General features: G+C 40.1%; 1 protein-coding gene across 1 annotated transcript in view; it reads left to right on the top strand.

Annotated features, from left to right (window-relative positions):
• Positions 1-253: 253 nt before the first annotated feature.
• Positions 254-26,342, top strand: part of ABTB2 (ankyrin repeat and BTB domain containing 2) — a 192,645-nt gene continuing 166,556 nt past the window's right edge. Inside the window, exon 1 of the mRNA XM_054028399.1 lies at positions 254-1,666. Within this exon, the coding sequence (XP_053884374.1) occupies positions 799-1,666 (868 nt within the window). The 5' untranslated portion in view covers positions 254-798. The remainder of the gene's footprint in view (positions 1,667-26,342) is intronic.

Raw genomic sequence — 26,342 nt, 5'->3', positions numbered from 1 at the left:
CGGCGCGGAGTTTTGCAAATTGACACAAACGCGTTGAGTTTAGAAATCCACTGCCCCCCCCGGCTTTCTCCTCCCAGTGGACCCTCTTCCTGCGTCCGTTTTACATACGGGCCGCTCAGCTCGGATTTCACTGGCTGCCTCAGCCCCCCCCCGGAGCCGCTGATTGGTGTTTTTCCCAGGTTATTTGCATGCCGTCTGCACACGGGGTGCCCAACAGAGGAGTTTGCTCAAAGCTTCTGCAAGTGTCCGGAGCGCCGGTAGGAGCAGAGCCTGCAGCTGCTCTTGGGCTCTCCTGCTGCCGCGCTCCCTTGATGGGCTGGAGCTGTGCTCTGGGTAGCGATTTGGAGAAGGATTCTTTGGGCTAGTCTTCTGGATCCGTCCTCTCCCTGCCTGCTTAGCCCTTCGCTGTCTTCAGAACCACCCGGCTCGCCGGAGAGGTGCGGTTGGCCTTGTCTTGGGTCTCTGACGTGACCTGCCCTGCTAGGAGGAGACTCCTTTGGCACGTTGGGGAGTGTTTGATACTGACACTTTCCCCTCCCTCCCCGTACTTTCCATCCTTGCTCCAGACGGAAAATGAATGATCTCAGCCTGCCTGTGGAATGGAGTCAGCTGGCACCCAGCAGAGCCTGAAGGAGCCTCTGAAGCTGAAGTGTGAACTTGCTTCTCCTCTGCAATGTTATAAGCTGCCCAGCGGTTCTCTTTGTGGTGCCAGCCTCTCTGGTCCACTAACTGCTGCAGGGATCTAGTTTCATCTTCACCTTTCTGTGCCTCTAAGGGGCTGGATCACAAGTCTTTCCTATGGCTGGGATATACAGCTCTACTCTGAAGACCCTGGAGGATTTAACCTTGGACTCTGGTTATGGGGCAGGGGATTCCTGCAGATCCCTTAGTCTCTCTTCTTCTAAGTCCAACTCCCAAGCCTTCACATCATCTCAGCACAGGGGCAACTGGTGGTACTATTCAGGCTCCATGAATAGTAGGAATAACAGCTGGGATACAGTGAACACTGTTCTGCCAGAAGACCCTGAAGTTGCAGACATCTTTTCCAAGTGTCCTAAACTGCCAGATCTAGAGGAATTCCCTTGGACCGATGAAGACATTGGGAAAATACTCAGAAAAGGAAAGGGGGAAGGAAATACCAGAAACTTTTCTCAGGAAGCTGTCAGGAGACTCTCTCAGCTACTTAGGAGAGCCCTGATCAGGATCTCCAGGGAGGCCCAACGTCTGAGTGTGATGCATTCCAAATGCACGAGATTTGAGGTCCAAAGTGCCATGAAGCTCATCCAGAGCTGGTCACTGTCAGAAAGCTGTGTCCTGGCTACTGTCAAGGCTCTTTCCCTGTACAGTATGAGTGCAGGAGATGGATTGAGGAAAGGCAAGTCCTCCCGATGTGGCCTCACCTTCTCAGTGGGGAGGTTTTTCAGGTGGATGGTGGACACTAGGATCTCGGTAAGGATTCATGAGTATGCAGCTATCTCTTTGACGTCTTGTATGGAGAATCTGGTGGAAGAAATCAAAGGCAGGGTTCTAGCGAGTCAGAGCCCAGATGGAGGAGGAGTGGGGGAGATCTCCTCTGAAATCCTTGAGATGGTCATCAACAATGATGCTGAACTTTGGGGAGTACTGCAGCCTTACGAGCATCTCATCTGTGGGAAAAATGCTAATGGTAAGTCCAAGTTATGCAACTGTTACTATAAAGATTGTTGTTATGCAGATACTACTGTGATAGATGTAGGCCTGATTTTTGGCTGCTTTGCACCTGTAAAAAGTAGACGCAAAACACTACCAAATCAGAATGTGAGGATATTGCAATCACTGTGCACGGGTGTAAATTACTACACATGGTGCAACAGCAGTGGAAAAACAGGCCCTTTGTTATCAACAAAAATAAAGGCATTTGAGACTGCCATTAACTTCCTACTAGTTGCACTCTCAGCTTATTAGCATTACTAAGAAAGAATGAGTGTATGTGTACCTCAATATTGATAAGGGAAAGTTGCATTAACAAACTTTCTGAACTTTATTTTGATTTTAAAAAAGTACCCTCATACTTTTTTCTGAAGAGCTTGCCAGTATCCTATAAAGGATGATATTGAGAGCTTTGTGGGGCAAACTTTGTGATCTTAAGCATGTTTTTTTCCCAGATACAACCTATAGAAGGAAAACAACTATGAGGTTGTTTGTTTTTTTCAAAAATAACTGTACAACTTCTGAGCAAACAACAATTATTTAGGATCTGTTGGTGTAAAGCTTATAGTGCATGGTATTTATATGTAAATTATACCAATTTTCACTCAGCTCACCAAATTGAGGATTATAGGATAGTTTTTGATTAATTAGAATAACATAGTATTAAGATACTTACCCCTGTAATCTGATTAGGAGAGTTTTTAGGCAGTTAAGTGAATAAGCAGATAGTAGAATACTGGCATTTTCCTGTGATACTGAAAGATACAAGGTTTAAAATAAATTTTGACAGTTCTCTGGGGAAACTTGCAATATTCGTCTTTGAACTGTGTCACTGAATGTTAAAGAGCAACTGATGTCCCATGTAAATGTTTGAGAAGCATTTAGTCCCCGAAGAAAGGTTGTTTAGTTTGTGTTCATCTGTTCAGGTTGCTTAGTCCTCATCTGAAGTCATAAACAATTGTGACATCTATAACTTCATATTGAGGGACAAGCAAAAGGAGCAGATCTACCCTTAAGAAATAAAGATCCTGTTCGCATGTGAATGTTTGTTTAAATGCATGATATTTCATTACTAAGGACCAAATCCTGCTCTGTGCTGCACAGGTGTACTAAGGAAAAGAATTGAGACAGCTCCTCACCTCCTTAGCATTACCCCTTACATTAGCAATAAGGCAGTGTCTCAGAGCACTAGGAAGAAGCCTTAATTTCTGTGGGCACAGCTGAACACAATTTATTTTCTCCCTTCCTTAGCTAGGCTTGATCCAGCCTGTTCAGCACAGCCACCACATGCATGAACCACCATCACTCCATGCCTTCGCCCCGAACATGTGTGTCTATTAGATATGGGCTGGAGTTTTCCAATATGTGGTAGAGAAATGCAGCAAATATGTTATATGTGCAGAGTTGTCTCTAAACAGTGTGGCTTTTTGGAATGTTTCTTTGGCATGGTGGAATACATAACTGCAAATTAGGTCAAGTGAAATACACAAATGAATTCACCTCCTTTTTAAACCTCAGCTCTTTAGTGTCAGGACTGTATCCTCTGTGCTGGGAAAATGCCTAGTACATTTTTGGCTGACACCAAAACAATACTAGATAATCCTGTGCAGGCCATGAGAGCATCTGTAGTTGAGGATCTATGTGAAAGGACAGGAGGACCCTCTTCTCCTGTCCCTGTCATCTGGAGTAAAATATTTCATGTGGTTCTACTTGGAAAGGTTTGTCCTCTAGGTAAACCATATTCTCTGTTCAGTTTTTGCCACACAATTTCTGTCTTTGAGATAACTGAGTGTTAAGCCATAGTAGGGTGACCAGAGAGCAAAGGTGAAAAATCAGGACAGGGGGTGGAGGTGGGGTAATAGGAGCCTATATAAGAAAAAGACCCAAAAATCGGGATTGTCCCTATAAAATTGGGACTTCTGGTCACCCTAATCCCTAGTGTTGCTGACTTATAAAGACTCTTTGCCTGAACAGAAATCTCCTTTTGGAATAATAACAATGAATGAATGGAGGCTGGTGTTTGATGGAAACATAAACAGCTATGCAAGGAAACAGTTCTAAATATTCAAAACGCCAAGTGTTCAGCTCTTGCAATTGAATACTAAGCATTGACTGGCCATGGAAAAGACTGGTTTCTTTAGCCTTTTTTTGTGGTTTCTGTCTTGCTGAACATTTCTTTCAATAAATGAATTTCCTTTTTTATACCTGCAGAGTATAGGGTGTCTTCAGGTGTGTTTAATTCAATGTAATGTGACCATTTATCTAAACTGAAGCATAAGAATCCGTGACTCTTCTAATGTCCATTCTTGCAATTACAAGTCAAAGATGACATACTGCATTGTAGATTTGGCTAAAAATATGAAATGGGTCAAATGAATATGTAACCAACATAGTACAATAGATCCTGCAACAACAGGCTGTGGGTTGAGTCAATGCATTTAATTTCTGTATAAGAAGCTTAGCCACTGAGCCAAATTCTGCTCTTGGTTATATTAGTGGAAATGTGGAGCAACTCAGTGGAATTGCTATTTGATGTTTACACTAATACTGAGAGAAAAACTTGGCCTATTATGCTCAGTAATCTGGAAAACTTAACAAACAAGAGCTAGTATACAAAAGGAGTCACTCCTTCTAGGCATTGATTCCCAATAAGGAAATGTGGAGGGAGCTAATAAGTGCTAATTTAGTTATTTGCCCATTGCTCTATCAATACAAACACCTGTATGGCTCATCAGTAGAGATAGCTGCAGTTTATTATTGCAACTGGGCATCTTCAAAGACCAAACTAAATTAAGTATAGAAACTGGTTAAAGGGAAGCTAAAGCACAGATGAGGAAGATGAAATTAATTAAATTGTAAAAATCTTAAGAAATGCCATCAATAGAAGATTGGTTAAAGCCGTCAATCTTCAGTGTATATAGACCTTTTTTTTTCCAGTTTAGAACTGCTGATACATAGATTTGCTGTGGTCTGGTCCTGCAGTCCTTTCATACTCAAAGTTCTTATTGAAACAAATGTGCAAGAACTTTAGGATCATGTGCTAAAACTATAAACCAGGCTTTTAGGTGGGTGAGATTTTCAGCTATTTTCCAGAAACATTAGCCTGGGACACAGGAGCAAACACTTGATCTTTAGAAAAAGTGAGATGGGATTGTTAATGATGCATGCATAGACAGGATCTCCGTTTAAGTTGTCTTCAGCATAGCTGTACATATTAAGGACCTATTCTAGCATTTCTGGAGTTACTTTGTTTCAGGGTGAAAACCAATCTCTAATTTAGGGGGAAACTTTCCTTGGGGATAGATGACCCCATAGTTACCACCGGAAGGGTTTCTTGTACCTTTCTCTGAAGCAGCTGGTACTGGCCGCTCTTGGTGATAGTTTACTTGAGGAGAAGGACCATGGATTTGATCCAGTATGGCAGTTTTCATGCTGCTGTGTGTGTTCTCCTCTGTTGTAGATGAATTGACTCATTTATAATTCATTATGCTGAGCTGTAAGAACTCCAGAAATGCTTTTGGCATCATCACTCTGTTAAGCACAGCACTTACTGTACTTAACCACCTAATACTCCTGAACGTTCCTGGGATTTCCAAGTAGAATGCACACGCCGTGTCCTAGCATTCCATAGATGGTAATGCTGCAGAATTCAAAAGCAAAAGGGTCATTAACAGTTTGAGTGCTCCCAAACACACCTGGCAGGTGGGGCAGCTGAAGTGATGCTCAGCATAGGAACTTTGTTGCTAATATATTGGTACTTCAAAGCAAAGGGATTAAGGTTCCAGCACAAACTATACTGGTTTCTTTATTAATAATAATTAATAAAAAAAAAAACCCCACCAACCCAGAACTTTTCTTACAGGATATTTTAGAAAAATGTAGCCAAACTGATTGCTGATGTAACTTTAGTGGAGTTACACTAGGGATGAATTTGGTCTAGTATGATATTAAGAACTGAGGCACAAAGCAGCAAGTGTCTGGAAACTAAAAGCCCCATATTCAGTCAGTAACTTACCCCATCTTGCTTTATATTTCTCCACGCTCATAAATTAAGCATGGCCTAACAGCCCTGATTTTAACTTCCTGACTCTTGTAGTAGTGTAGCACTATTCATGTTTGTTAAAGTTTGTTTTTTGAGTTAGTATCAAATATTTAAGATCAGTTTTTGTACTTCAATATGTCATCATGGTGCTAACCCCCTGCCGAGATCCATCGATAGTGCCTAAGCATTGAATAAAGAAAACACCTTGTAATGTGTGCTGTTTATTCAAACTGCTTTCTGGTTATCTGAGCCAAAAAAAATTGGAGTGTTCATAGTGTCTCATTAATTTTAATAAACTAATTATCTCACTACTGCTCAGAAAAGCTGAATGTTATCAGGAAGTGTATATTTGAGAGATAATAGCTGCAAACATGATCAATATGATAAGTGGAGTCGAAAAGTTTTAGGACTGTTACTGCTACTGAACTTTTCTAGTTGTCACCTTTGATGGGCTGTGAATCAATTTAAAAATTGAACTCTTCCCTCTGTTCAACCACTTTGCTGCATGAGGGGCTGCTATCCTTAAACAAAATCTGTGCTGTGGTTTTGGACAGGTGGCTATATGTGTATACCCAGTGACTGCACCTCACCTCTATTCTGGCCTGCCCTAACTCCTTGGTTGTTTCTCAGGCAGGCCACCACCTGCAAGATGTGCAGATTCCTGCTGCCTACAAACCAAACAGCAGGACTTCGGTAGTTCCAGTGCACTGGGACCTTTCACAACCATATGATTATGGGTGAATTTCATCCAGAAGGGTACATTTTTATCCAGAAGGGTACCTAGCCTTCAGTTGTGGACGTGCAACACTTGCATAGTTCTAATACCTGTATACACCTATGTTAGAATTTGTATCCACAGAACCCAGTGGGACAATGTTCTAGGGCTGCAAATGCTAACTCTTACTTGCATGCACATAGGTGTCAATATTTTTAAAGTGTGCATCCACATGTTTGCACCTGCAAAGGGCATGTATACATGCTCACAATTTTGCATACATGCAGGTGGAGTTTGGGTAGAGGCCTAGCTGAAAATGTGGCCCTCAGTGATTGATTTTTCATTTCATTCCATGAAACTGATAGTATGACAATTCTGGGCCAAATTCATCCTTGAACTCATTGGAGTTACACTAAAGATTAGTCTGAACAATAAAATCCTTTGTAATAGAGCTTCTCTGTTTGGTCACCCTAAGATTTGGTGCTGGACCGTTGTAAACTAACAGATTAATTACTAGGGCCACATGCAGGTAGATAGTTTATCACCAACTTGGATGTAATAGGGTTTGGAGCATCCATCCGAAACAAAGGGAACTAGAAACTGAGACAGAGGAGGCCCTGCAGGGAAAACCCTAGGTACAGTCCTACTTAGGATAAAGTTTTTATTGCTTGTTAAATTACCAATAGTCCCAGTGAGTGTGTATATTTGAACTAACTATATGCTGTTCAGAGTGGGATGAGGATTTCATTGGATTACATCCAGCTAATCGTGTTGTAAGTGTGAAATACATGACAGGATTTTTGTATTTTCATAACTGTAGGAGCTCTATCACCTATCATTCCAGCGCACCAGGCATCATACCGGTGTGACACTCTGAAATACCAATCTGATCTCTTGGATGTCAACGCAAAAGAATGTATTTTTATTTTATTAATTTCAATTTTGTTTCAATTGTCAACTTTCTTAGTAGTTGTAATTACATGGAAGATTAGCACTCTACCCAGTGCATAGCTATTGTATTTATACTGTGAATGAATGAATGAATAATAAGATGTGGAGAGATGAGCAAGAGGCACGAAGATTCTAGAGCTCTAGACTGAGAGATAAAAAAGAGTGCTAGACGAGTTAAAAGAGAATATTGATAGAAAATGCCAAGAGGCTAGCCAAAGAGATTACTTTAGAACCTTGTATAAGACAATCAAACAGCTAACAGGAAACTTTAGCAGTAATTGAGGCCTTATTAAAGATGCAAATGGAAAGATTCTTCCTTTGTTCTTCTTCAGTACTAAAAGAGGGGCAGAACATTTTCAGGCTGTTTTAAATAGACCAAGCCCTAGCAAACTACTTGAAATACATGATCAAGACCTACTACTACTAGAGCTTCATACTGATTTGAGATATTACAATGGAAGTTAGAAAAGCCATTGGTAAATTTAAAAAATGGGAAAGCAGCTGGAGAGGATGACGTTACTGGAGAGATGCTTAAAGCAGACTGTGCTTGTTTTTTGGATAGAAAATGGAATGAAGGGGAAGAGAGGCCTTACAATAAAATTGCCACAGAAGGATGACCTTACCAATTGCAGTAACTGGAGAGGAATCACATTATTCTTCATTCCTGGGAAAATCATGTGTAACATCACCCTGTAACGTATCAAGAAACAAATAGACCTTCAATTTAGAAAGGAACAAGCAGGTTTTAAATCACCTAGATCATGTGCAGACTATATTGTTTTCAGCCAGCTTATAGAACTAAGTTTGGAGTGGAAAGCACCTTTTATGATAAATTGTGTAGATTTCCAGAAGGTTTTTGACTGTGTACACAGACACTGTCTTTGGAAAACTATGGCATACTACAGAATACCAGTAAAAATAATTAGAATAATTAAGCATCTATATGATAATGCCGAATGTGGCAGTCGGAGATGGTGACAACATCAGCCAATGGTTTGCATTGACAACTGGAGTAAGACAAGGGTATATTACCGGGGTAGTTAATATGTGGACCGCGAGCCAAATCCACACCACCAGACGCTTTTGAACAGACCTTGTAATCTTTTTATTATTTATTATTTATTTTATTTATTATCATTTTTCTTCTCTGGAGTCTGGACCTTGACTATACCTTAGACAAAAAATAATTGATTACCCATAGTATAGTATGTCTCCACTATTGTTTGCATTGATCATTGACTGTGTCATGAGGAAAATAACCACAGAAAGTAACCAAGGAGTGTTATGGACAAATGATAAAGCGCAATTGGATGACCTCATTTTTGCTGATGGTATTATCCTGCTTAGTTCAACACATCACTTAATGGGGGGGGGGGGGGAAAGACCCAGCTTTTGGCAGGTACATTAAATCAATTTGGTTTGTTTATCAGCAAGAGGAAGACAAAATTTATGGCTTTCAGTGTTCTGGAAGTAACCATTAGAATAGATGAAGAAACATGAGAAGTAAACAATCTATCTAGGGGATGAGATGTGCAATGACGGTGACACCATGCTAGATGTGAAGCAATGAATATCAGAAGCAGCAAACAACTTTCATAAACTTGAAAAGATTTGGCACGGGCACAAAAATATGAATTTTTAACACTGGCATGTCTGTCCTCCTTTGTGGAGCAGAGTCATGGAAATGCACAAGAGAAATGGATAAGAAGATCAAATCATTCCAAAATAAATGTCTGTGGAAGATCTTCGGAATCCATTGGAAGGAGTTTCTTGCATCGTCCGAAATCCTAAGTAGAGCAAACCAATCTAAAGCATCAGATATTGTAAGAAGAAGATGATGGACATATTTAGGACACTCTTTAAGGATGGGACCAGCATGACTTCCAGGGCAAGTAGTAATATGGACACCACCTAGAAAGAGAAAAAGAGGATGACCTAGAGGAACGTTATGTAGAACAATGGGGCGGGGGGGAAACAGATCCATCAACATGACACTCAGAAGCCTGAACACACCAGCGCAAGACTGAAATAAATGGTGGAAACTGTTGAATGCCCTATGCACCTGAAGCTGTGGCAAGATAAAGAAAGACTGTAAATACAGAGCAGCCCTAATCCACATCAGTTTTCTAACATTTCAGAATTAATTTCTACCCAAGCATATTTTGCAAGGCTGTGTGAAATTTGAATAGGTTGTCTTTTCTTTATGAAACACATGCTTTCAACATGGAATTCATATGTGTAAAGAATAAATCTTTGTGTGTATTAATATCACCTTTAATTAAGAGTGAACATTTTAAAAAGTTTAAATTAGTTTATGCATTTCGCTGGGTTTGGGCAATGAAAACAGATTAATCAGCTTCACTCTTGTTTTATAGTCAGTTTCATTTTCTGGTTCTCCTGTACTAGTACAGTGTTGCAGTGCTTAGGTACATAACACTGCTGGGAGAATGTTTCAATACATAAAAATAGTCTGGGTTCATTGAAATATAACAGTGTTACTGAAAATATTTACATTCATGCTAGCTTTTGTAAGATCCCTTTCCTTTCTCTTAGTAACAAAAGGTAACATTTTCAAAAGCATTTGCATCCCTTTTAAAAATAGAACTTTGAACATTTGACCCAAAATCTAAATGTTGGACCTAAAGCTAGTTATCGTTTTTCCTTTAATGTGGGCTCATCTCAGTGGTGTAGGAGAAAGAAAATGGAAAAATGAGATCAAGAATAATAGACATTGCTTAGTTGCTATTTAGTTCTCACTCAGGCTAAATTCCCACTGAAATCAATGGGAGTTTAGCTTGAGGAAGGAGTCAGGGTTTGTCTGACTTTGCATATGGAATTTAAAAGGGAAAAAGTACAGACAATAACTTGAAGTATCAGATACAACAAGAGTTTTCAAAATTGCTCAGCACCCAGCAGCTCCTAATGTTCTCCTGAGCAGCTTTCTAGGCATAGTCCTTTGCACGTGCAGTGTCTTTTTATCTGAAGTCATTGCTGCTTCTTGCAAACCTTAAGAGTATTTCTAGACTTAAACTGCTGCAGCTGCGTCACTGTAGCACTTCAGTGTAGACACTATCTGCGCCCACGGGAATTGGTAGCTAGGGCACTGGAGAATTTTTCTGTTGACCTAGTGCTGTCTACACCAGTTACATCAGAATAACTACGTCTCTCAGGAGTGTGGATTTTTCACACCTCGGAGAGACATAGCTATGCCAATGTAAGTTCCTAGTGTAGACCAGCCCTGAGTCTCACATCATTCCTTTGTGACAGATAAGTAATGTACAGATCTTTTTCAAAGATGGGTAAGGGAGGCACAGAGGACTTGTGGAAAATCTCATAACACATCAATGCTGATCAGGGAATAAAACTTGGGAGTCTGGATTTGCAGCCGTATGCCCTGGCCATTACCAGAAACTCTGACCTCAATATTCCTTCTGTTATAAGAAATAAATGTGAATATGTCCTCATGGCAGAGTTAGCCTAAGCTTGCCTAGGAAGGGCTGGGTTAGCCTAGTTTAGCCTGGGCTAGCTTAGCATGGGGGGAGTGTTTTCACTGCAAAGCACTACGCGTGCCAGACCTGTAGAACTGTGTCCACAATGGAACTGTGTGCTGGCATGGACTTCTGGTGGGATATCCCATGTTTTTTTAACAGTATGTTAAACTGGGCTGCTCTATGAATTCATTGGTAGGGTGCTCTTTGTCTCTACCCTAGCAGGGAGCTGTTGTCTGTGGCAGTGACATGAGAACAATACTTTAACCCCACTTGGAAGCTATGTACATACTATTATTGCAGATAGTTCCAAAGGCAAAAGCAAACTGCATATGGCAGCAAGAACTTTTTAATAAGAATGTCATTAAGAAATTCAGTCTGCAAACTATTGGCTCGACTGACTTTTCTGCCTCTTTGTTTCTCTCCTGTCCATTACAAATGAAAATGTCACTGTGGGTACATCTCCCCAGATTGAGTCTTATTTGTATCACACCATAGCTTTACCAGATGGCTGGGGTCAACTTAATGTTTCTTGGGTGCATCTCTATTCAAATGCAGCAGAAATGGAGCAGGGAAACACGAGGTTAAAATGCAGTGTGGAAGAAGAGAAGTAGACAAGAAAAGAGCCCAGGTGGAATTGTGAGATAGGATTGAAGGACTAACAGCACCAGATTTGATTGACCTGAATTCTCAATGAAAAGTAGGTGGGTTGCCAGCCTGGGCTGAAAAGTAACCCAAGCTCAAGCCTATACCCTTAGGTGTGCTGCTAGCATGATCCAAAGTCCCCTCCTCAAGCCTTGGTTAGAGGTTTTTTCTGTGCATATGGAAGGGGATGTTAGGGGCAACACCTGGACTATAGACTGTGCTAACACTGCAGTGAAGACACATCCCATAAGTTGTTAACATTGTACTATGCTGGATTCTGATGGAGAGAAAAAAGAGGAGCATTTCCCTGCTCTTTTATTTAATAGGATGAATCTGAATGTTTATTTTGAACATCTCAGTGTCTTAACACTTGACATCTGTCTCTAAATCAAAGCAGGCCTGAGGCAGTGGTTAAAACTAGTTCAGCAGTGACTGTTTCCTTACTTTAAAAGTCAGGACTGTAAAATTTCTTACCAGACTTCTGATACTTATAGTACAAGAGCTAGAAACATTATGAAACGTGCTACACCCTTCAAAAACATGTGATGGAGAGAAGCAATGTGAAAAATATTAAGTTGTGGTTATGTCCAAAGGAAAGTTTGTTGTTGCTGGCAGCTTAGGCTTTATAAAAGGGAAAAGAAGAAAATAGAAGGTGTTATAAGAGGGTGAGGCTTAAGGGTGCTCATTACTGGACCAAATTAATATCTGAATCTGTGCATTTTACCTCTAGAGGTCTGAATTCAGATCTTAGCGTAGATCATAAGTAAAAATGGAGTTTGTGATCTTATTCTAGTCGCTAGTGAACACTTGTCCATGTGTCACAACTTCCACATGGTTATGTACAATTAACAACCTCTGATCCGAAGAGGCCCAAGACTGGAATAGAAACTGTGTTGCAGGGCAGGACTAGGGTGTTTTTTGCACAGCTTATGTGGGTTGAGTGCTTGCCCTGCCCAATACCTGGCTGCAGATTTTACTTTCCTGAGTACTAAATTTAGAATAAGTATAAAAAAGTGACTTCTAATGAAGGTAGGATATACTGTAATTACTAACTTTTGTAGCAGTGGAAACTAAGAATCATCCCTTTTAAATCAAGGTACGTGGAATTTTGAACTATAAAATACCCACTTACGAAAGTCTATATGCTTGAGTGTTTTCTTGTATTTGAAATATGACCTTCTTTCAGCCCTTTAAAATTGTGATCTTACTGCACCGGGGATCATAACTGATTATTTAATTAATTACATGACTTAATTCCGTTACATTCCTGCTTGCAGTTTCTTTTGTGGTTCTTTTTCTATTAGGTAGGTGGGCTTAAATTCCACTTTTATATTCTTTACAGGATGATCTCCTCTAGCCTAGTCACGCAACAAATTGTAAAATCAGTCAGTTCCGTCAATCAGTTTAGGGTCTAGTTAGATCAGATTATGCTGATTATTGTGAATATATACAAGCTTTCCCTGGTGGCTAAATGCAAGTGTCTGGGGTGAATACAGGCACACATCAGAAAATCCACAGCCAAAATTGAATGCGTGGGCAGAAGTTGTCCATCTCTGTTCTGGTCTTTCTAAAATGATTGAGAGTCAAGAGTTCAGGGTCTGTTGTTTACTCTGCCGTAGACCTATTGTTTGACCTTCAGCAGGTCCCATTGTCTCTCCTTGCCTCAGTTTCCCCATCTATACAGTGATGATCTTATGGTACCAACTTCTGGGGAAAGATGTAAGACTTAATTTATTCATGTTTGTAAAATGTTTTGAGCCCGTCCCCTATAGAGGACAAAGTATTTTCCTTTATCATTCATGACAGACGTGATGCTTTCTCTCCAAGCTAATTACTGAAGCTATTTTATATAGATGGTACATGGTTCCTAGTTTATTTGGTAACTTCATGAAGCAGATAACCAGCATGGTAGCACAAATGGCAGAAAGCGCTTTAGTTAGAGGATCTGTTCAGTTAATTATTTAGCTAATATATGAAGTTGAAGACTTTGAGTGCTGGGTTTATTGATGTTGGGGAATGCTAGGGGAAGGATTGTGATGTGTCACTTATGAATAACCCAAGGTAATAAAGATTTATCCTTTTTAATTCATGTTTTAGACCCCAAAACTATACAAACACTTACATGAGGGGAGCTGCATTGAGCTCTCTTTGGCCAACAGATGAATTAGTTTCAGAGTAAGCAGGAATAAAAAGAGACCTCCTCACCTCACATTGTTGAATGTTCTGTTAAATACATAGTTGCTTTAGCTATACAATTGTGATACCAGAATAGGCTAGACAAGGAAGGCGAAATGTGGAGTGATTGTGCGATACAACCCCAAGTCTGGACCCAGCCAAATTCTTTACGCCACATCCTCAGTCTATGTAAATTGACTTCCATGGAGACGTATGGATTTACATCCGCTCAGGATCTGGCCCTGCATTTATATTTCAGGGCATGGGTTAAATAAGCTCACAGGAAATGTACAAAGGTTCCTTGTAATATTTTAGAGGAGAAACAGATGGAAAACGTTAGCCATTTGTGACCCCCCCCCCCACCACTTTCGCTGTGTTTACAATATTACAGTCTGCACTGGACGTTTTAATTGTGTAACTTACTTACCCTTTGCATTCTTTGACCTCTTTGCAGTTTCTGTGCTGACTTGAGCCTGAAGATCTTGCAGCCAGAATAAAGCAAGACATTTATTGTGTGTTTAATGTGGGACTTCTTGTGCATTCAAACATCAACAAAAAGTAAAACAAGCAGATAGTTGTCTCTTAAAGTATTTTCCTGGACCTTTACAGCTTTCTCTGGCTTTTGATGAATTCCACGATGATAGTGGTAGGTTTCTGCTTAATCTCTAGATTTATGTAGCTCAGGAATAAGACGTTTCACTCTCTTTCGGCTGAAGGGGCAGAGCTTCGTGGTTAGAGCAGAGAAGCAGGCCAGCTGTTTGTTGTTTTTTTTTTTTTACAAGCTTTTCTCAGATTTGGGAATCTTGATATTTTTTTTATTAGGATTTCAAGTCATTTCCTTTAAAATAGTGACTATCCACTACTCCATGCAGTCCAGGCTGCTGGGAAACCTTATGCTGAGACAGCCTGAAGTAAAAAAGGAACAGTTGCCAGACTAATCCAGGGACTTGAAAAAAGTGTGGCTACAAGTAGTTTAGACACTTTTTTTTTTTTTTAAACTATAGAATAAAAGTCTCTGTGCTGCTCTGGGCCAAATCCTGCAAGATGTTGAGTAACCAGAACACCTACTGAAGTCAACCAGGACACTGCTCAGGATTTGGCTTTGTAACCTAGTTCACTCCAATTGGTAATGATGCAACCTTTCCAAAGCGTTAAACTCCGTTCAAAAGGTTTTCCATATTGCCATGTCAGTTGGCTTAGGTTTTTCCAGTGCAGGTTTGCGCATGTGTACTTGATGCCCTCTGTATTTCAACCCAACCATGTCAGTGCAGAAATTTCTTTTCCCTCAACGTGCGATTGTAATTCTGAATATTAATGGAAGCTGTGCAGTGAGGGGATCTTTATGAGGTTTGGAGACAAAGAACATGTACACAGTGCTTAAAAAAGGTCTTGAGTGATAGTCCTGCAGACGGAAATTTTCTATCCACAGAACAGGTGCAGGCAATGGCAATACAGTCTTCTCCATCCCTAACCTGTGGCTGAGAGGCTATCGATCAGTAGCTTGACACTTCTTCTGAGAGGGCTAAGGAGGATGATAATTAATTCCATCACCGATTGTGATGGTGGTTTTTCTGCTATTCTCCTCACTTCTCTCCTCTCTCCCCTCCCACAGAACTGGACTAAGAACATTACTGTCATACAGTGGTTATGACTTTGGTCATTATTGTCCTGGGGTAAAATTTTCAAAAGTGATTTAGATGCTTCAGCAGCCCTTTTCTAAAGTGATTTAGATGCTTCAGCAGCCCTTTTCTAAAGTGATTTAGGCATTTGTGGAGCCAAAGTCTCATTGAAAGTCCATGGGACTTAGGCTACTAAGTACCCCAGTCAATTTTGAAAAATGTACCTCCATCTGAATGTGATCACTTATCCTGGACATTATCAGTAACCTGTGCCATTCAGTCTCTCCTACAATGTATTACCCCTGTGTAGTCCCTTTTGGAAATCCCCACACTCCTACGTTTACCATTAAGTTTTCCAGCTGTTAGCTGTTTATAAGTACAAACAAAAATAATTGAAATCTAGAAAAGGATAACTCATAATATGCGTTGAAGAAAAGTTTTTCTAAATGTCACTCGACAATTACATCATGCAGGTTTTTAACGGTGATGCTGATATATATATGGTGGGGAAAACCCTATGTATTCCAGATTTCCAAGAAAAGAGAAGGCTGTTTGCCTTCCTGCAAACACTAGCACCAGCAGCATATCCATCTTCATCCTACAGAACCTTTACCCTCTCCTGTACTCTCTTAGGCACCATCCTATTAAACATGGCAAGTACTATCAGGTAATTTCTGCTATTTTATATGTAAGACAAAGTTTATATTAGCGCTGTCACGTGGTTAAAAAAATTAATCGGGCTGTTAAACAATAATAGAAATCCAAAAATATTTAAATAAATGGTAGTTTTTTACATTTTCAATAATATTGATTTCAATTACAACACATCTGAAGAAGTGAGGTTCTTACCCACGAAAGCTTATGCTCCCAATACTTCTGTTAGTCTCAAAGGTGCCACAAGACCCTCTGTTGCTAATTGCAACACAGAATACAAAGTGTACAGTGCTCACTTTATATTTTTTTATTACAAATATTTGCATTGTAAAAAACAAGAGTAGTATTTTTCAATTCATCTCATACAAATACTGTAATGCAATCTCTTTATCATGAAAGTTGAACTTACAAATATAGAATTATGTACAAAAAATAACTGCATTCAAAAATAAAACAATGGAGGCTCTAAAGTTTTACAAGTCTACTCAGTCCTACTTCAACCAATAGCTCAGACAAACAAGTTTGGTAACAATTTGCAGGAGAAAATGCTGCCTGTTTCTTGTTTACAACGTCACATGAAAGTGAGAACTGGCGTTTACATGGCACTGTTGTAGTCGGCATTGCAACATATATTTATGTGCCAGATGCGCTAAAGATTCATATGTCCCTTCATGCTTCAACCACCATTCCCGGGGACATGTGTCCATGCTGATGATCCATAACGATCTGAAGCAGAGTGGACCAATGCATGTTCATTTTCATCATCTGAGTCAGATGCCAGCAGCAGAAAGTTGATTTTCTTTTTCGGTGGCTTGTGTTCTATAGTTTCCGCATCAAAGTGTTGCTCTTTTAAGACTTCTGAAAGCGTGCTCCACACCTCATCCCTCTCAGACTTTGGACAGCACTTCAGATTCTTAAATCTTGGTCGAGTGGTGTACCTATCTTTAGAAATCTCACATTGGTACCTTCTTTGCGTTTTGTCAAATCTGCTGTAAAAGTGTTCTTAAAACGAACATGTGCTGGATCATCATCCGAGACTGCCATAACATGAAATATATGGCAGAATGCGGGTAAAATAGAACTGGAGTCATAAAATCCTCCCCCAAGGAGTTCAGTCACAAATTTAATTAATGTTTTTTTTTTTTTTTTTTTTTTAAATGAATGTCATCAGCATGGAAGCATGTCCTCTGGAATGGTGGCCAAAGCATGAATATTTAGCGTATCTGGCATGTAAATACTTTGCAACACCAGCTACAAAGGTGCCATGCGAATGCCTGTTCTTATTTACAAGGTCCCCTGAAAGTGAGAAGCGGGCAATATTATAATTCTATAAATGTAAACAAACTTGTTTGTTTTAGTGATTGGCTGAATAAGAAGTGGGACTGAGTGAACTTGTAGGCTCTATAAAGCTTTATATTGTTTTGTTTTTTGAGTGCAGTTATGTAACCAAAAAAGTCCACATTTGTAAGTGGAACTTTCATGATAAAGAGATTGCACTTCAGTGCTTGTATGAGGTGAATTGAAAAATATGATTTTTTTTACAGTGCAAATATTTGTAATAAATAATATAAAGTGAGTACTGTACACTTTGTATTCTATGTTTTAATTGAAATCAGTATATTTGAAAATATAGAAAAACATCCATAAATATTTATAATAAATTTCAATTGGTATTCTATTGTTTGAGTTTGATTAAAACTGATTAATCGAGATTAATTTTTTTTAATTGTTTGACAGCCCTCATTTCAAAGACTGCTTTGAGTTTGACTGCCCAGTGAACAAGCTGTGGTTCCTCACAAATCATTCTTCCATAGCACTTTGTTCAACTCACCAGACATGACGTTCAAATTTTCATGTAAATTTCTTTGAGACTGAAGCATGCAAAATTGCACCTGCAAAAGTGAGGTCAAGTAAACGTAAAGTCCAGTATTTTACCAGAAACATATTTCATCACTTTTCTCTAGGTATCTTGGTAACACTACCCCTACTCTTAAGGACCACAGTTTCCTTAGAATACTGTCATTTCAGTGAACCTTTAAGAAATGTTTCTTTACACTAAGTGAAATTTCAATTGGTAGTCTATTGTTTAACAGTGCGATTAATTGCGATTAATTTTTTTGAGTTAATCACGTGAGTTAACTGTGATTAATCGACAACCCTAGTTTATATATACTTATATATACTGGTGATGTTCATTTGCATTTGAAGCACCATGCAGAGTTGGCCCATTATAATATAATCAAAACTGTGTGGAACTATGTTATGTCACATTGTAGTATGATCCTGCAGTCCAATAATTGCAGTCTTGATTGTTGGTGTTAGGGGACTTATTCCTTCACCCTCTCACTTCCCTGATCCTTCTCACATGAACAGAGAGGAACAATACCCGAAGTCCAAAGGTGCAAACAATTCAATGTTTATTGGGGTGAACTTCCAGCAAGCATGATTCCAGTTTCCTTCCTCGGTGTCCCCCTTCCCAGCTTTGACACCACAGAGCCATCCTTGGTCCCATTCCCTGTTCCTATTCCCCGCCCTTAGCAAAACATGATTCCAATTCCCCCACCTCCATTCCCTGTTCCCATTCCCCCCCTCCCGTACTTCCTGATTGACTGCAGACTATATAGTAAAACTTGAGTTCTGCTTAGCTATATCTTAACCAATTATTTTACTGAAATTTAACTAACCAATCCTGACACACTGTAACATGTTTATTTAACCAATTATATCCCACCACCTTAATTGGTTTACACCCAACAAAATTAATTATACAGCAGACAGAAACAATCCCAGAACTAGACAGAGATTATACAGACAAACAATAGGGAAGTGGAGACTACAGTGATAGAACAATACAGAAATGAGGATTTCACATCCCAGCTATTGATAAGAGTTTTTGCCAGACAGGATGCTATCAAACTAAGTTTCCTTTTACATATTCTAGGCTCTTCCGTTTCTCTGGAGGTGATAGGAATATAATCCTGTCCTGATATTCCTAACAGCCCAATAGCACCTTCTTTCAATGTGACTAGTTTGGAATGTGAGGATGTGATCTTTCACTTCGCAGTTTATGGCTGCCTCTGCTGCTTAGCCAAAGGCCTTACTTAGCCTAAGAACAGGGCCTAAGACTGTCACAGTAAGAGAAGGCCCTTACACCGGCAGACAGTGATTTTGATTCTTTCTTTTTATACCTCTATGACTAGCTAAGTGATAAGAATACACCTAAATTCTTAAAATATAGGCCTTTAGAGAGAGGCCTGAATATCTATATCCTAACGGTTGGCATGGCTTAAAGTCATGAAATACTATATTTAAATGTGAAATATGACAATGCCTTCATTTTCCTTGGGCTGATTGTTTACAAAACATAAGTGGTGGTATTGGTGGAGTACTACCCCGGCTCAGATGGAGAGAGATGTAGCTCATTAAGGAGAGAACATAGAAGCTCAGGAAGGGATTGATAGATTAAGGGAGCATCCATGTATGTGTAGATCTGAGCCCTGGGCTGGGAAGAGTCCCTTGGACCCATAGAGTTTGTATGCAGAGACACATGGGAAGTGCTGTGGTGACTCAGGAACAGGCGGCAGTATGGTAGGGCAGGGAGCCAGGAATGCCACAGCACTCTGGTAGGATGGGAGTAGAGAGGTGCTTTGATTTGTGTGGGGTGGGGGAACCCTTTGGATGGATTGAATGCTGAGTTTTCATATAGTATTGGTGCAGCAAAGGGGGATCAGCATGATCCTACAGAAGTATATTGGCCTTTGCATGATTCTTAACTCAGCTTTTGGTTTTCTATAGGTGCTTCCTACAGCACTGGACAATGTTACATATCCTGTATGTGGTTCTTTAAAAACAGTGTACAACAGTATAGTGCTGTTAGTGTTTCCTCAAAATTGCTTGTCTAGTCCCATATTTATCCAAAGTGATTAAAGAGAGATTTCCCATTGCTCAGTCTTGTGGGACTTTCTGATAGACGACCATGTATATTTCAATGTCTAGGCAAAAGTTTAGCAAAGTAAGAGTACTATAGCATCTTAAACACCAAATTTATTTCTTCCTATGGGTGGATTTCATTTCTAGTTATTTATGTACTGAATTTCTTCTCTTTGGCTTGTTGTATAGCAACGTGCTTGGATAGTGATTTTTTTTTTTTTTTTTTTATTCTATTCATTTTGTCTTCTACTTGCACTGACAGGTTTGTTTAGTCTGGAGATTTTAACATCTCCATAGACTTGGACTGACATAATTTTACTATGAACTTAACTTGCATTATCATTGTTTCAAGTTGCTACACCAAATACATACTGATTTCCATGGATATTCTCATTTAGATGTCTGGCTGATTTAGAGCAAGCAAGAACGAGAACTGATGTTAATTGGTAGCCAATTTAAAGCTAAACAACTTGGTTGTTTCTGTTAATCCCTTCCCCTCAAAATACCGGAAGTCTTTTTAAGGACCATCTATGAAATGCCGTATTTTCAAGAGACACTCAGAAGAAGTTCTCTCAATACTGAAGCAATGGTGGTCACAAATGTTGTTACTGATAACTATTGTGGCCCAGAGTTCTGTTTGAACTACAAATAACTAAAGGTGGAGCTGGTAAAATCATAAATAACCAATTAAATTATTTTCTCTGATCCTTAGTAAAAGCAAGCTCAGTGTCTGAATGGAAGTCTCTGCTCACCACAGGCCTGATTCAAAGCCTACTGAAGCCAATGGAAGTTTTTTCATTGACTTCAGTGGGCTTCGGATCAGGCCCCAGAGTAAGAAGTACCGTAGTTCGTTCTTGTCCTCTTGGTACTGGGTTCTGTCTCTTGATACAGCTGTAATCAGGAAAAAATGGTAGGGTTTCATATTTATTTTTGCTTATTTGTTTAGATGTTAATACATGGTTGGTCAAATTCTTAGTTACATCAGTGAAGTCAATGGGGATACTCCAATTTGGCACAGGTGTAATTCAGATATTTGGCTGGACTTCTAGGACTGTCGGCCCCACAAGCTCAAAGCTGATTCTGAAATTAGCCTGATGTCAGTCTCTGCTTCCCACTGCAGCTCATGCACAGTGGTGAAGATTCTCCACAGTTTAAATTACACAACAAAGTGGAATATGGTCCATGCTGGCTCTGCAAGGCTATCAGCAATGAAAATGAATGTAAATAAATACGTGACTTTGAGTCACAGCAAATCTCACTGTTCAGTGACTAGGAGGAGCTGTTTTTGCATAATCATTCTTCTGATCATAACCTGTGGTCTAACCAACTCAATTGCCACATTTTCTGCTTTACTTTGTGAGGAAGAAGAGAAGCCCCGGAAGAAAGCTTTGATTGATTGATCAGTGATTCCTCATCATACCCTTTTAGAAAACACAATGAGAGTATTTGTCAAGTTAAAAATCCTATCTTTTCCTGTTCCAGAATCAAAAGACCTCTTCACTTTAGCTGAAGGAGAATCTGCAGTAGTGGTTAGCAGTATAGAGTCTGTGATACATACTTGAGCAAATCTGATTCAATCCATCAGAATGCAGTACTGGTCATTATAAAATACCAGAGCCTATGTTTTTCCTTCAACTTTTCTTAACTGTTTACACATCTCTTTGGAAAAAACGTTTTATTTTTGGTGATGAAAAGCATTATCCAGAGCTGTTCTGCAGACCCTGCACTTGTGCTCAGGGGTTTGGCTCCCTTTTTTTTTTTTTTTTTTTTTTTTTTTTTAAATAATGCTCCCCATCTTAGGCTATGTCTACACTACACAGCTGCACTGCTGTAGTGCTTCTGGTGAAGATGCTGTGCCAGTGGGAGAGAGCTCTCTCATCAGCTTAATAACTCCCATCTCCACAAGAGGTGCTCTCCACATGGGTCTGTCTAACTTAGGTCGGTCTAACTTACATCGCACCCCCAAGTGTTGTAAATTTCTCGGCTCTCTGTGAGCTGATGGATGAAAACATTGTCTACTAACTTGTAGTGTAGACATAGCCTTAGTTACCTTGGATTTTGAAGGCAGGACAGTGCAATTAATGATGTGTGAAAGCTGAGGCTCTAGAATGTTGTCTGTGTACTAGCACGTCTCATGCGGCACCTCATGGTCTCAGATGCCATCCGATGGTCCAGGGACATCTACATCGAGCACATCACCGGCCACCGACAGTACCAGGAGGCGTGAGCCAGAGTGACATCGTCCTCCTACTACGAGAAAGGGACCAAGTGACCTTCTCCGTTGGATCATATGAACTGGAACCATAAACTCCCTGAACGTTAAATCTCACCAAATGAGGGTCAATCCATCCTCATCATCATATCCACTCATTATAATCCACACCCGAACATAGCCACTTTATGAACTTCATACCCTCATATCTCAATGTCTGTACTTTGACCCATCAACCTTTTACCCCCAATCGGGGATATTGCAGATTATGTATTCCTCATGCCACCTTATCTTAAACCAAACTTTGCACCCTCTATAATCTGTGTTATTCCCTGATAACCAGAAACTTCTGTGCTCAAACTCTGTTCACTATTTTTTTTAACATAATCTTAATAAAATTTTTACATTTGCTCTGAAGGCAAAACCTCCATTTCTGCCTGCGTCAGCGAGAAATGCATTGGCCAAGTGTGTTTATGCTCTCTGGTTGGTCTGGAAAAGCTAATGCTCATCTGAAAATGGTGAGATTCTGTCTTATGATGGCTGCATAGGGCTCCCGTGGAAATCAATGGGACTGAAGCTCATGCATTATCGGAGGAGGCAGAATTAGGCCCAGTATTCGGTATCAAAGTTCTGTACAAGTCTATACTTCATAGTGAGAGAGTCACAGATAATAGGTTAAAATATCCAGGTCCTTTATGGAATGAATTCTGGGTGTGCATTTGTAATATGTACACAATTAGTGTTTTAGGCATCTATCAAAGTTGTTTTGGTGTTGTGAGAGGGAGGTTTGTGGATGCATCAGTGACTGTAGCTGTTATGAACACATGGTCCTTAATGTTAGTCACTGAAAAACACCTAAGGTTTTTCTGTTCTTGCAATGCCAGATGTTTAGTCTTTCATTAAAACGACTCTAGGAAGAGTCGTTTTAACACTACTCCAAAGTTTCTTTCCACTGGGAAATGTAGTTTCTGGCACCTTTTGCCTGCATATAAGCTTGGGTCTCATATTTTTGTTGCTGACACATGGAATTGTGGCTTTCGTCATAGGTTATTCTGCAGGGTGATGTATGTGCTGCACATCTATATCTATATCTAGATGGATAGATAGTTAAAATATATATAAATCAATCAATCTAATTCCCTCAGGTGACATACCGTTGGGACTACAAGTGATAAAACTGTTAAGTTTCCTGATTGCCTTGCAGCGACTCAGAATATCCCCTATCTTGTGTGTGCACACATTGTATTTTTTTAAACTACAAAAGGTCAGAGCTGCCCTAAGGCAAGTGCAGCTTATAAATTAAGATAGATTGAATTTATTAGCAGGACGGTAATTCTTGCCACAGAGCCAAGACATAGATAATGTGTTTGTTATGGAAGAAGATACTAAATTGGCATGAATCAGTTGGCCTAGCACCATCTGCAAAGCCTGTATTCCAATTTTCTGCTGTTGCCATGGGCTGCAGACTCAGACAGGAAATCATGGCAGGATGGGAAAGGATCCAAAATATACACAACTAGTATAAGGTTTGCAGTTAAAAGAGAGCAAGAGAACGGGCTATCTGTTCTACTGAATAAGCAGTGCAAAGTAAATCTAGCTGCTTTTTTTTTTTTTTCTTTTTAAGTCTCTTTATACTTTATGTGCCAGTTTTTAAAGCTTGAATTTTTCCACATTAAGCAATATTTGTGTAATTTCAAGTGATCCGTTTATATATCTGGGGCTTGATTCACAAATGTGTTACTCTAGTTCTGTGCTGGTGTGACTCCATTGAATCCGTAGAGTTACAATCCCCTAAAACCGGAGTAGTATAGATACAGGCCTTGACTCTGCAAGTCCCTACAGGGTCTGAGTGGAGAGCACAATGTTCCTGTGCTTTAGCATAATGTGACCCTAGGCTATGCCTGGGCACAGTGAAGAGTGAGAATTGGGAATAGATGTCCATTGTCTAAGATGGAATAAGTCTCAAGCGCTCTGTCTGGTTTTTTTGTTTTTTTGTTAACTCACCAGTGTGCAGGATAATACAGGGCAGAGAATGGACGTATCTGAGGAGACAAGGGCTTAAATGCAGACTTCATCCTGCTTTTGTGACTCTCTCCTTTAAACTTTGCCCCACACAGCAACACTCCAAAATGGGATTGGGTGCCCCTGCACTCCTAGTTCTGCTTATCACTTCTCATCTTGCATGCTCAGCACCTGCACTGGGCAGCATGAAGCCCAGGATGTTGGTTTACTTTATTACAGAAGAAAGCTCCTCTGTATGCACAGTACTCCCTATTCATAGCGCCTCAGCCTCCAGAAAAAAACACTGAGTTTCCTGAATGCACAGCAGCCATCAATGCAAGTTCATTGAAACTTGCCAGCCAGGTAACCAAAATTTCCCATTCATAAAGAGATACTTTTTTTTAATCTGTCTTGAGAAGTTACTACACACAAATGGAATCCCTGGGGGGAGGGAAAAGGGATGCTGCATGTGCTTTGCAGATGTAGCTTTGGAAATGTCAAAAGACTTCCATACTTTGGTAAAGTTTCCAGTCTGAGACTTCAGCATGGTCCCATTAATCTTTTAACTTGCTGTTCATAAATCCCTCAGTATGCTTGCTAATTATTGAAGATGATGCTATTTTAAGTCACGGTTTTCTGATCTCAGTCATTCTGTTTCTGAAGGGATGTTGCATTACTGAACTTGTGATCTCTCATGACTGTGGGCTTGAGCTGTCACACTGAGGGCCCACAGCCTCAATCTTGAGCAAGTTTGGTATGAATCTAAACTATAAACCAAACCTCCTGATGAGACAGGGTTTCCTGCTGGCTGTATAGTGCAGGCTTCACTATATTAACACCTTCTTTGACCTCAGCACCAGATTTAGGGAGACTTTTATTAAGTTCTCTGATACGACAGGGATGGTTTTAGGAATTTGGGGACCCTGGGTAACATCTGGGATGACCGCTTTTAGAGCACATTTAAGGATCCCAAAATTCCATTTGACAGTTTTTTACTGAGCTCTGGGGGGATCATGTAAGGTCTGTTGCACTGTCTGAAATATTTTGCTTTCATTATGGACCACCAGGGCAGGAAAAAAGAGATTTTCATCTGGACCTTTTTTTTTTTTTTTTTTTTTCCCCCCCCCCCCCCTCAATTGCAGCTTCATTTCTCAACTGGGAAAAACAGACACAGATTTTGTGTGATATCCATTAGTAAACCAAATGCATTACTTCTTATATATGAAATTATTTCTGATTATATGAAGTGATTTGAAGCAAGTCTCAAAGGACAACTAATAACAGAAGAGGATGGGAAGCTGTCTGTGTACTTTTAGATCTCAATGAATTATTAGCTCAGACTTTTTTTGCTGGATACCATGTATTCTTTTTTTTTTTTTTTTTTTTACAAAAGAAAAGCACCCAGTCCAGATTTACGGTCAATATTCTGATGGCATGTTGGTAAAACTGCCTTTTAGAGTCTGAATGGGTCCTGAAGAGGGAATATTGCTATCTTAAGTATAAACTCAAGTAAAGAAGAGAGACTAAAATGCCATTTCCCTTGCGTCTTCCTCTAAATTCCCCTACAAACTACTCGTTTGGTAAATTTAAATCACTAGCATGAGAGTTAGGGCTTGGCTACACTTGTGAGTTAGAGAGCATTAAAGCAGCCCCAGGCGCCTTAACTCACTACTCGTCCACACTGACAAAGCACGTAGAGAGCTCTGACTCCAGGGCTAGAGCGCTCCTGGTACTCCACCTCGGTGAGAAGATTAATGCTTGGTGCGCATTGGCTGAAACGCCCGGGCGTCAGTGTGAAAGAGGTGTTGCATTACTACGCTCTGATCAGCCTCCGGAAACGTCCCATAGTCCCCTTAAATCAAGTGGTCACTCTTGTCATTGTTTTGTAATCACCGCAGGAATACGGATATACCCTTCAAAAGCTCCGTTTCTGACAGCCGGTATGCTTATCGGCTCCGAGAATGCTGTGAGAGAGAGAGAGAGAGAGAGAGAGAGGTGGGAGGAAAGGGGGGGGCTGCTGCTGCCTGAACTTACAAGACAGCATGTTGACATGCTCTTAGCCTCCCAAAAACCCACTCTCTCTCCCTCCCCACATACACACAACACACTCCCTGTCACACTCCTCCCCCCCCATTTGAAAAGCACGTTGCAGCCACTTGCATGCTGGGATACCTACCACAATGCACTGCTCTCTGTGGCCGTTGCAAGAGCTGCTAAAGTG

The sequence above is a fragment of the Malaclemys terrapin genome, chromosome 4, assembly GCF_027887155.1.
Source record: "Malaclemys terrapin pileata isolate rMalTer1 chromosome 4, rMalTer1.hap1, whole genome shotgun sequence".
Taxonomy (NCBI): Eukaryota; Metazoa; Chordata; order Testudines; family Emydidae; genus Malaclemys; species Malaclemys terrapin.
This window is presented reverse-complemented; position numbering and strand designations above follow the sequence as displayed.